The 12189-nt window shown below is 47.5% G+C and overlaps 1 protein-coding gene across 2 annotated transcripts in view; it reads right to left on the bottom strand.

The window, feature by feature from the left end:
- Nucleotides 1-300: 300 nt before the first annotated feature.
- CPNE4 (copine 4) overlaps nt 301-12189 on the bottom strand; it is a 382521-nt gene continuing 370632 nt past the window's right edge. For both annotated transcript variants that reach the window (XM_010979687.3, XM_031464304.2), the window contains exons 13-16: nt 9838-9889; nt 7925-8058; nt 2542-2778; nt 301-894 (exon numbers count right to left, since the gene is read on the bottom strand). In XM_010979687.3, the coding sequence (XP_010977989.2) occupies nt 760-894; nt 2542-2778; nt 7925-8058; nt 9838-9889 (558 nt within the window). In that variant the 3' untranslated portion in view covers nt 301-759. The remainder of the gene's footprint in view (nt 895-2541; nt 2779-7924; nt 8059-9837; nt 9890-12189) is intronic.

The raw sequence follows: 12189 nt of genomic DNA, 5'->3' as shown, positions 1-12189 counted from the left end.
CCTGGGCCCACGCAGACCTGCTGCATCACAGTCTAAATTTTAACAAGCTCCTCCGGTGATGTGTACTCACAGTAGACTCAGAGGACCACTTCAGGGAGCCCATCTTCAGGTGGCTAAACCTCTTCTTCGGTGGAGAGACCATTCTCAGCAGGGAGGAATTAGAAATAGATTAACAACTGCAATAAGCAGTGTGATATTTATCTGCATGACTGGGACATTGTGCGGTACACCAGAAATTGACACATCGCTACTGACTGTATGTATTTCAATTAAAAAAAACAACAACAGTGTGGTGGTTTTTTTTTTTTATTTTAAACATGCAAAATACAGTCCATGCAGCTGCCATTTTAAAAAGTCTCTCACCCTGTAGCACATAAAACCAAATATGTGTTGGCTATCAACGTTCGAGGAATGTTTCAAAATGCTTTACAGTGTAAAGGTAATAAGAAATTTAGCAAAATTTCAACAAATCTGTATAAAAAACGGATACAGATACCGTTTTATTTCAAGGCAAACATGCTGTAACGTAGGGAGTAAGGGATAATTATCTGTGTTTCTTTGTAAAAAGTCTTTTAACGATGCAAGGGCCTCATAGATCCAGGCCTCGGGGCTACACATGCAGAAAAAAAAATCGTCGATTAGTTAAAAATCACCAAAACGTGCTAGTTTTAAATGTGTATGTGTGTGCTTCAGTACGGGAGCAGAAGTATTAAATATTGGCAGGAGTAGTATTTCAGAACCCTGTAAAGTGCATGGAGTTCATGGAGCTAGCGTCCGGGAAGATTCATACACCTCTGACGAACACTTTGGCTTAATCCCTTTGCCGTTGTAATAGTCCACCACCTGGTTCGGGACTTCAGCCAGCACGCTCTTTGCCAGGGCTGCTGGAGACGCCTGTGGGGAAGAAGAAATCACCGTGACCATGGCACCCGGCCCACGGACTCTGTCCCAGAATCAGACTAAAAGACGCAAGTCCTGCTCTGAGCCCCTTCCTTCCTTCCTTCCTTCCTTCCTTCCTTCCTTCCTTCCTTCCTTCCTTCCTTCCTTCAGCATTTGTCCAGCATCTACTCCAAGCAAGAGTGGTCCAATTACTGGAAAATAAACCTTCCATTTCATAATTATATTTTTTCTTGCCTGCCTCAAAATGTGAAACTATTCACATCTGAGGATGGGTGAAAGTTGGATGGTTGGAAGACTTGCTCCATTGTTTTGTGTCTGATTGAGCTTCAAATCCAGACATTGTTTCTGCTCCAGGCCCTACGCTCAGGCTGATGGGGTCTATGGTTCTGCCACTGAGAAAGGTACAGTCACATGAGGGATACTGGTGGGGCAGAAATGAACCCTCCTGTGACTCAGAACATGCCTTGGGCTACAGACTGGCAGGTCACCTCGCACGGGAGCTGATGAGACATGTAGAATCTGAGCCTCACCTGAGCTGTGACTTTGGCACCTGGATCTCAGGTTCTGAGTGACAGGTCAGCCCTCTGCAACACCCCTTCTCCCAGGTCACTTAGCCTGTGTCCCAGCAGGGCATTTCTCTATAAATTCCTGGAGGCAGGGACCCACAGCTCGTCATCCATGGTGGTCCCAGGGCTGGCACACACCTTGCACACTCGAAGTGTGTGAGGGAGGGAGGGGCTGGGGACGAGGTTGCAGCCCTGCATGGCCCCAGGGCACTGCTTTAGCCCCCAGGTGTGGGGGGGAGGGTAGGGAGATGGTGGTTTGGGGAATATGATGATATTCCTAGGGAGGGAGCTCTTGGACCCCTCTTCTCACTCGGGCCAAGTTATGGGTGGTAGTCAGTCCCGTGGCTACCTCTGTCTGGCCAACAAAATGGTGCAGGACATCACAGTCTGGAAGGACAGCCCTCTCCCCACCTTGGGCAATGTGCAAGCCAGCATATGCATGGACAAACACGGCACAACGGCAGAGAACTCCGCCTGCTCCAGCACGCCTCCCCCGCGAGAGGATGCCATGCCGTGCTGCCTTATGCCTACGCTGGAGGATGCCCTACAACTCGAGGGCTTGGAAACGTCCCCAGAGGGAATCTTCAGATGATTTTTTTTTAAACCCTGTTGGTCATTATGAGTTCTGATGCTGCCTTAGCAAACTGACCATAAACGACTGCTTAACATCATGCTTTGACCCAGCTTTGTCATCTTGCTGGCTCCCTCAGGCATGAATTGAATCCATCTTGGATGCTGCTTACTATATAATGATAGAGGATTTAGGTTTTTATCATTTTGAAAATATACTTTGCCAAGGCAACATAGGCCTCTGCCAGGGCACATGGCTTGAAAAAGAGAAGAAGGCCGAATTTCAGCTTCTCTTGCAACGTGCCCAACTGTCCATGGCAGCCCTGGGTGCACCAGAGACCCTAAGTTCTGTGGATGAGGCCATGCTGCAGTGAAACGCTGCTACACAGTTAGCAGGACTCCTCATCCTGCGTGGGATGTCCTGGCCTGGCAGGGACAGCTGGCCCTGCTTCACTGTGAACACTGGTGGAGAAACGGGGACTCCCCTCCCCCAAGCTATACATACATGTTTGAAGTTCCTGAAGGGCACGAACTGGACAATGTCACGGAGGACGGGCTCCCCCTTGGGTGACCTCAGGATTCCGTCGTCCCCATCCAGCATCTGCATGTCGCTGAAGTCTGCGTTGCCCACACCCACGATGATGACTGACATGGGGAGGTGGGAGGCATGGACGATGGCCTCCCGCGTGTCCGCCATGTCCGTGATGACCCCGTCAGTCAGGATCAGCAGGATGAAGTATTGCTACCGCCAATGGGACGTTGGGGGACAGACAGATGGGGAGACAAGACAAAGCCAGTTACGCACCTGGTGGCTTCAGCACAGACCAACCACAGCAAGAGGGATGACAGACTTTTCCAAGTGCCTGTACTGACAGCCCAAGGACTGAGGGCTGGCGGTGAACGCAGCTCAAAGGCAGGCACAGTCACTGCGGGTTAATTCTAATTGGCACCTTCGTGCAGCACACAAAGCACCAGAGTCAGGAGGGCTGGCTTCAAAGCCTCGGCTCTGAGATGCTGGGAGAACCCTCAGCCCCTGGGGTCTTGGCCTCCCCATCTCGTAAGTGAGGGGTGGGACTAGACAGTTTATCCCGGCCTCTTAGCAGATTTTCAAGAGTCTAAAGTTGAGCTGCCTAGTACAATAGCCACTAGCTCCACAGGGTTCCCGAGTCCTTGAGATGTGACTGGAGCGATGGAGCAACTGAATTTGTAATTTTCATTCACATCAATTTAAATTTAACTGAAAAAAAAATGGATACCGGATTGAGTCACTGGAAATCTTTTAAGTATATTTAGAACAACTACCTACTTTTTCAGTGATCAACTTATAAAATCTAAATAAAAACTGAGTATTTTTGATGATAATTTAGCATCCAAATTGAGATGATGTAAGTATCAATAAAGTAAAATACACACTGGCTTTTAGAGACTTAGTACCAAAAAAATGGAAAATATTCTATCAATTTTTTTATACAGAGTATATCTTAAGATGATAATTGTTTTAGTTACAGTGGGTTAGATAAAATCCATTATTATTAAAATTAATTTCCCTATTTCTATTAACTTATTAATTATTTATTTTATTATGGTATAGTCAGTTTACAATGTGTCAATTTCTGGTGCACAGCACAATGCTTCAGTCATACATGAATTATATATATTCATTTTCATATTCCTTTTCACCATGAGCTACTACAAGATATTGGATTTATTTCCCTGTGCTATACAGTATAAACTTGTTTATCTATTTTATATATACCAGTCAGTATCTGCAAATCTATTAACTCTTCATTTGTTTTATGTTGTTGGGGGGAGGTAATTGGGTTTATTTATTTAATTTTTAATGGAGGGGCTGGGGATTGAACCCAGGACCTTGTGCATGCTAAGCACACGCTCCACCACTGAGCTACATCCTCCTTGCTCTATTAACTCTTTAAAATGTGGCTACCATTTACTGTTTACTATTTAAAGGTGCTCCATGGCTCCCATTATACTTCTCACGGCTGAAGCCCTGCTGGAGAGCTGAGGGCCGTGTATCTGGGCCAGTGACTGCCTTGCAAGTGCTGCCCAGCTCTAAGCACGTGGGGAGGAGGGTCCTCCCGCTCTAAGTCCCAGGTCTCAGCCTGCAGCCCCGCCAGGCCCTTCCCCCGGAGATGGAGGTTGGAGAGCAGGCTCTGTACCCATCCGCACAGTGGGTCTGGAGAAGGAAGGCCCAGGGGAGGTCACCACTGTCGTCAGTGGCATCACGACAGCCTCCACACTGAGAGGGGAGGGGAGAGGTCACCGACATGCTGCTCCTGCCAAACGCAAAAGAACTTTGAGTATAATCTGCGGAGGGCGCCCCATCTACGGGGCGGGGGCAGTAAACATGGGACAAGTAAACCATTCCAAGTTGCCCTGCTTCAAAGGAGAAAAGCTAGACTGGATAATCACATTTGGAAAACATCTGGTTTGGAGAATCACACTGAAAAGGTTGCAAATAGGCTGGCAGTATGAAAGAGTTCCCATTTTTCTTGGTTAGTCTGAAAAAACCTGTTTCTAAACAAAATGTCTCAGTCGAAAGGACAACTGGAGAGAAGAGAAATTTGCACTGAGATGAAGACAACACGTGTTCTGAAGGCTTTCCACACAGTTTGATATAAAGATGAACTCTGTTCCCGGTCCACTAACTGACTGCTCACCGAGTTCTAGCCCAGCAAGTTTCAGATCCATTCAAGTTGTAAATTTTCATCCATACCTATGCTTTTTGAGTTTTATATGTTCACAAAGAAGGTAGCCTGGGAGTTTGGAGGATGGTCTCAGTAGGGTGAAATGATGGAGGGGGTGGGGGTGCAGGGAGGAGGGGTGGCTTGGGGACAACACCAGAACCATAAATCACCCACCTCCCATCCAGGATGCGTCTCAGAGGCCAAAGCAAACACCACGCCTGGACAGAGACTCCTGAGTCCCAAGCAGACGGGCTCCTGCGTGAATCCCACCTCTGTACCCCCTCCTCTGCTCCCCACCCTCCCCTAACTCCTGTCTGATCTGATCTCTGTGGTCCACGGCATGGATTAGCCCCTCAGTCAGTGTCTCCAGGAACAAAACACCTGACAGTCACATGACCACATCAAGAACGTTTATGGCTGTCCTGGTCTAGAGTGGGTGTTGGGAAAATATTTTCTGTAAAGGGACTATAGTAAACATTTCAGGCTTTGTGGGCCGTGGTGGTGTCTGTGGCAATGACTTCATTCTGCCAGTGCAGTGTGAAAACAGCCACAGACAGAACTTCATAGGACCAGGCATGGCTGAGGTCCCATATAACTATGGACCCTGAAGTTTGAATGTCATATGACTTTTCTGTGCCATGAAATATTCTTCTTCTTTTGATTTTTTTTCCAGCCACTTAAAAATGTAAAAACCGTTCGCAGTTTGCAAGCCATTTAGAGACATGCTGCACAATGTAGCTGACTTCTCCAGTAGAGCAGGGCTCTTAACCTGGGCCTCTGGACAGCTGAGTTGAAGGAATTCAGAAAGCCTGTGACACTGGGGTCAATTAAAGTTTTATTTTCACTAACCTCTAACTAAAATGTATCGTTTTTTCTCACTATCAGTATCATCAACAAATAAAATTAGTTTTAGCCATACTTGTGACTGAGTCACCAGGAGACATCACAGACTAGGTTCCTGTTTCATTACAGTGGCTGCAAATATCTCAAAATACCATTTACATTCAACACTACTGAGAAATTACAGAATTATCAGACCAGCCACAAATTCTCATCATTTAATTTTGTTACTCCATTTACGATGCTTCTATGTCACGTTTAAATATGTTTTGCTAACTGCATTTCAATCTAACTGGCTTATTTTATAATAACGTATTTTATTTTGGGTACTCTAAGAAGAGTTCAAGGGCTTCTTCACCAGTTGCTAAGGGTGTCCCCGAAACAAAAAGGGTTAAGAAGCCCTGGTTGGAAGAGACTGTCAGGATTCTAAAATCTGATCCTTCTTGGTTCAATCTTGCTAGATCAAAACCCTGATGCAAATTTCCAATAAAGCCAGCAGTAACGGTTGCTTCCAAAGTCAGCCAAGGAAAATGCTCACGAGTGAAACAGTAAAATCTTTGAATGCACTTGAGGTCCTGTTTATATAAGGAAGGGACTTTTTTTTTTTTCTTTCTAGAAGAGTTTCACAAAATCAAGGAAAAAAATCCTACAGTCACAGACTTCCTGGTTCAACTTGCCTGGAAGGTTCAAGGCTAGGACTCTTAGTGACCAAGAATAACACGGGCCCTGGACCACACACTGTCCAGAAGACAGTAGAAACCTGTGGGGAAAAGCACCAGTGGTCCTGGCCTATGGGAGGGATTTATTTGAGAATATGTGAATTAGCTACTTCCTGCATTCTCCCTTGACCTGCCCTTCAGAGCAGCCCCACCTGTCCCTGGGGGAGTGAGTCATGGCTACAATCTCATGCTGGTTGTTACCAGTACAGAACACAGACCTATGTCAGTTTTTCTTTTCACTCGTGTGGTCCTGGTGCCCCAGAGAGGCTGAGATGAGCCCAAATTGGGCTCTGGGGAGCCCTAGGGATGTGTTGGATGCTCTTGGTATGAAGGGAGTCAAGGAGAACAGACAAGTGTGGACCGAGCCCATGCCCAGATTTACCAAAGACAGTCTATTTTCTTAAAATCTGTTTTACAGGTTGGGTTTCTGAGCCAGGTATCATTTAATGAATTTGAATGTCAAGTTCTGGTGATTAAAATAAAAAGGTCAGAAATAAAATAAAATACTGATCCTGTCCAAGCCTATCCCTAAATCTTGCATCTGTGAGGATTCAGATTTGCTCTGAGGCCTCTGTGGGTTTGGCAAGATGGAGGTGCTGTGGACTTTGACAAGCGTGGTCTTCAGAGGGGTGTCGGGGAGGAGAGTCGGGGTGGTCTGGGTGGAGGGGCCAACGGGAGGACAGATGGAGAAGGGGAAGACAGGCAACTCTTTCAATGAATTTTGCTCTAACCAAGAGTAAAGTAAGGGACAGCAGCTAAAGAGGAAAGCGGTGTCAAGGGAGAGCTCTTAACTTCAATAGGAATTACTGGGAGCGTGTTTTATGCTACCAGGAGTGAGTCTTCAGTAGGAAGGAAAAGAACAGATGGTAAGGAGAAACAGGGAGTGTGACACTAGGTCAGCGTCCTTGGATACTGGAGGGCAACGTGCCCAGAGGAGGCGCTGACATGAGACGAGAGTGTGGTCCCTGGCCACCCACCAGGAGGGAGGGCTGGGAACACGGGCACAGCACACCGGGCGGCAGACAAGCTGAGGGAGGAAGACAAAGGAGGAGCATAGCGTTCCCTTATGTGAATGCAGCATCTTGGAACTCAGGACAAAATCATATAGAAAATTTCAGACATCAGTTAATAGTCTGCTAAATCTGAAAAACGATCATCAAGCTAAAGAAGAAACATATTGATGTTATTAAAATGGTAACACAGAAAAGCCATTATGGTAATATATTTAACTCTAATATATTAGGGAAAAAAGCAAACTGGTCTTGTAGCCTTGGTGTCCAATTCCCTTAAGAAAACCACCAAGAGAACGTGAAACAAACCTTCACTGTGATGTTGTGCGTCACTTCACTTGACCCCAGGGGCAGAATAACCGCCGTTTGCTTCTGTTTGGCCTCACTTGCCTCTGTACTATGGGTACACTGGGAAGCAAGCTTATTTTTGGACAGTTTTTTTTTCCATTCCCAATCATCCTCATTTTTCAGATAAGGAGACTGAGGACAGGGAAGGTCAAGTCACTTGTCCAAACTCAGACAGGTAGGCATGCACATTTACTGTGAGAGTGGGGTGGGGCTGTGGCCCGTATCCAGGTAGAAAATGCCCGTGAGTGGGCTGACCCTCTGCTTACCGATGCCTCCTTGGTGTTGGTCTCCTCGGACGCTGACTTGGCGACCTTCTGGATGATGGGGGCGATGTTGGTGGGGCCGTAGAGCTGGAGTTTGGGAAGGCAGCTCTGGTAGGCTTCCACGACGCCTTGGATTCCTGTCGTGAAATTGGCAAAGGTCAACAGTTCAAGAGTCAACATGGTAAATACATTTATAATCACACACACACAAATGAAGCATTCAGTCCCCCAAGAGTCCTTATCAATAGCACAGTTATGGTCTCAAGATCAGAGGAAACACCCCCATCCTGGTATTGCTGCCTCTCCTCCTGCTGAAATCAGTCTCCTTAAAGGTTCAAGTCAAATGTGACCATCTCCACAAACGACCCCCTAAGGTCTCACCTTATACCACAGATTTCATTAGATACTCACATCATCGTGAAAAGGAAGTTACATCCACTCTACAGGTGGAGAAACTGAGGCTTAGAGAGGTTTGCCGTGGACTCAGGTGTCCTCTCAGAGCTGAGCTCCCAGCTCCAACCTCCTCTTGTTGTCACCCCATCTGGGTGACTCCACCCTAGCACGTGCCACCCTGGGCCACCTGCGTGGGTTACGGGTGCACACAACCGTCTCTCCTGGTGTTTGAATCCCTGTGTGGAGGACTTGCGACTAACTCCCTCGTGAGCTTGAGGCAGCTGCTCACTAAATGTGTGACGACCAACACAATCATCTACTGGGGACCAGAGTACAGATGAGGGACATCTACCACCGTGGTCACCTCCTCGTTTAAAGTGGGGCTTCCACCCAAATTCTATTCTGTTCTGCCTTTGTATACATGCATGTAATCAAATTTGTATGAAAATGCTTGAAAACGCTGCATTCTCTTTATCCAGCCCCTAAGCCTGCCATCCCAAAGTCAGGGAGATGCCAAGTCATTACACTGCCTGGTCTTGAAGTTAAGTCATGCTGAGAAGAAGCTCTCTAGCTTTTCTGGTTCCTGAGGTTTTTGCCTAAGATAAGCCAGTTTGATTCTTCTCCCAAAAGTACGAGGCAGCTGAATCCTAAGACATGAAACAGATTAACACTGGATACGCTCTTCATTTGGCTCTGGTGGAAAACCATTCTTATGGTTTAAGGGCGGGGGTGGTCTGGGATGAGGGAACCCAAACTATAACAAACTGGGTGTGAGGGACTGTGAGAAAAAATCAGGGTAGAGGGAAGTTCTGGGCTCAGAGGTTGTCATGTGCAGACCTGGTGACACTGACGTCACATTCTTGGACCGTTTGTGCTCAATTTGTGAAAGAAGCTCAAATGCTCAGACCCCCAACAGGATCTAAGTGACCCATTCAGTCCCCTCCTCCTTGACAAGCACAAGGGGGGAGACCCAGACATTCCCACCACCCCACCAGAAAAGCATCTGATCACTTTCAGAGCAACACGTGTGCCCAGCTCCGTTTATTATTTAGGAAGCAGGTAAGATAATTCTGGGTGAAGTTTCTCGTCATAGCTGTCATTCTTCTGTGGAACCGTGCCGGGAATTTCTAGCCGGAAATAGGGACCACGGACAGCGGCCTCCGAGAGGCTCCTGCTGGCTGACAACCATGAGGCTACTGGCTTGAAGTCCTGGAGGCCACCCACATCCTTTGCCCACATGCTGAGAGCGTCAAATGATTCCATGCTCCCCCCTCTCCTTAAACCTTCACAGAGGCGGTTGTGAAAAATAAATAGATCTCATCCTTTCCCACTAGTATTTCTCTGCTCTGTGATGAAGGCTCTCTGCTGTCTTGGGAGTAGCATATTTATTTGGACCCAGTGAGCCTACTTCTCGCCTAGGGACAAGCACAATGGAGGTACCACAACAGGAGAGAGGCACTCAAGTGGGGAAGTACAAACAGAGGGGCCACGAGACACTGGCTTTCTGCCACGTCGGGATTCACCTGCGCATTCCGGGTTGTCTTCGTTAAAGTTGATTGCGAAGTCGTGAGAGACCTGGACACCCATTCAAATGAAAAAAGGAAGGAGGGAGAATTACAACTTTAACCCAGTAAGGAGGCACTGGGGGGCGAGAGTTCGCAAGCACATGCCCATTTCATTCATTCTATGTTAAGCAGTGGGAACCATTTTAAGCCTTGACACACTCAATCTGAGATGGAGGGTGAATTCTAAGCTTCCTGTGGAGTTGAAGGTGACAGGGAGATTTTCTAGAATCAGATACATGCTGGCAGGAGGGGAGAAGACGGCATCTAAAGAAATCCAAGAAAAGACTTCAGAAAAATGTAACTCCAAATAACGTCCAGATAGAAGTGGACACAGACTGGAGGCTTCAATTTGGCTGAGTTCTATTTGGACCCAGTGATTAAAAAATGATAACCCAGTAACCCAAGCGTCTCTCATCATGGTCATGGTTACAAAGGCCCCAGCTAGGCTGCTGACATTTAAGGCTCATTCCAGCATAACATACTGAATGGCCGGGCAGGAGGGACTTTACACGTAGACAAGGAAAAATAGACACTACTTTTGGAAAAGTAATCAAGTGATAATACTTTGGAGCCTCCCAACAGTAATTCCTCTACCCGGCAGGACCTATGCCCAAGGTCAAATAACATGTTCTTCTTTCTAAATAACGTTCTTCTTTCTAAAACTTCATAAAATAAGAGAGATGTCCTGGCATCTAGACATTTTTACCGGGTCACTTGGAATTTCAGAGACTTCCATTTCCAAGGCTGTTTCTCAGAGCGCTGACTCTCTGGGGGCTAGAAAATGGGTCACTGTGTTAAAATCCCCCTCTTTTCTCAGTGTGTGGGGGGGCTGTCAGAGCTGACGCTGTTGATACCAGCCCACTTCCCCTTGCCCTTAGCTTCTCCAGGCAAGTATCAGCTGACTGCCAACCGTCTTATCTGCTTTATTTACCTTAAATTTTTCTCAGATCTCCTGAGCCTGCTTTACCTGCCCAAGTGACAGGATGAGTGTTGGGGAATGAACATCCCCTGGGAGCCGGGGCTGACAGGAGGTGCTGTGTCTCCTATTCCCCTGGGGCTGTGTGCATGCGGCACTGTCTCCCAGGATTTAGCTCCAGGTGCATTTCTGTCTCGAGGCTCAGGAGCTCTGTGAAGGAGGGGGCATCCACCTGCCCACATTCTGGAACTGATTCCCACCTGAAGGGGACTACATCTCTTGAGTGCTGGTTAGTTTTGCTATGTGTAATCTTTTAATTTAAGTGTTGCCAGGACTTTCAGTTTTCCCAGAGAAGCCAGAAATCTGACATTTTATATTCAGTTATTTAATTCTTAAAAAAAAATTGTGGGTCAAATATATTTGTGGCCCGACTAATGCCTACAGGCCACCAGTCGACCACTCTTGTTCTATATACTTTCCTGCCACGTGTCTTTTGTTTTTTTCCAACAAATGCTTTTAGAATTCTGTAGCCACGGGAGGCCAGTATGGGTTACAAAGCAGACAAGGAGGGGGACAGGTCAGGGAGACATGTCACGCCACCACTGCTCACCCAGCAGTGAAGGGAGATGGACTCTCTCTTGCATGGAAGGCCCTCAGTCTGACAGCCCTGGTCTGGAAACAGATGCTGGCACCTGCTTCCTGTCATGCAGATCAGACAAGGTCTGCAAAAGAGAAACTGACGACTGGGCGGTATTGCTTGCATATAACTTGGACCTCAGAGGCATCAGCGAGGCCAGGGCAGGGACCCGGCTGCCTCTCCAAGGCTCTCTCCCTTGGGGGAGCCAAGGCCCCTGTGGAGAGTGTCCCTCAGGGCCACCTGGCATACCGCAGCAGAGGGCCTCAGCTCCACTGCCGCACAGCTCTCTCTACGCACTCTTTGCCTTCCTTGTGTTGTGAGAAACCGGTATCAAAACCAAATAGGATTCCAACATCTTCGTGGGAACCTAGCAGCTCCAAATTCTCTAAGCCAGGGTGGCTCTTTCCTCAGGACTTCACTGTGTCTCCCACATGAGACTGGTGCTTAGGGGCCTGGGGGAGGGAGTGGCAGACCTCACTGTCAGGGATTCTCACCGTCGGTGTGGTCTGCAGGTCTCTCCCTTGGGGACATCTGCACAGCTGGTTACAACGGAGCCCTTCGTTTGGGCCACTGAGAAGACCCACCCAGAATACCAGGTTGGACGTCATCAGAAGACAGGCTTGAAGGAGCTAATCTCACTGGTTCTGACTCTTGGGGCCGTACATAATTACATCAAGGGCCAAAAGTGTGAGGCCTGGGAGAAAAACCCAAATGACCCTTCGTTCAGAGCAAAGAGAAGACGACCCCGTCTCCACTC

The sequence above is a fragment of the Camelus dromedarius genome, chromosome 2 (assembly GCF_036321535.1).
Source record: "Camelus dromedarius isolate mCamDro1 chromosome 2, mCamDro1.pat, whole genome shotgun sequence".
NCBI classification, from domain to species: Eukaryota; Metazoa; Chordata; class Mammalia; order Artiodactyla; family Camelidae; genus Camelus; species Camelus dromedarius.
The sequence above is the reverse complement of the archived record's forward strand: the minus strand, read 5'-3'. Positions and strand labels throughout refer to the sequence as shown.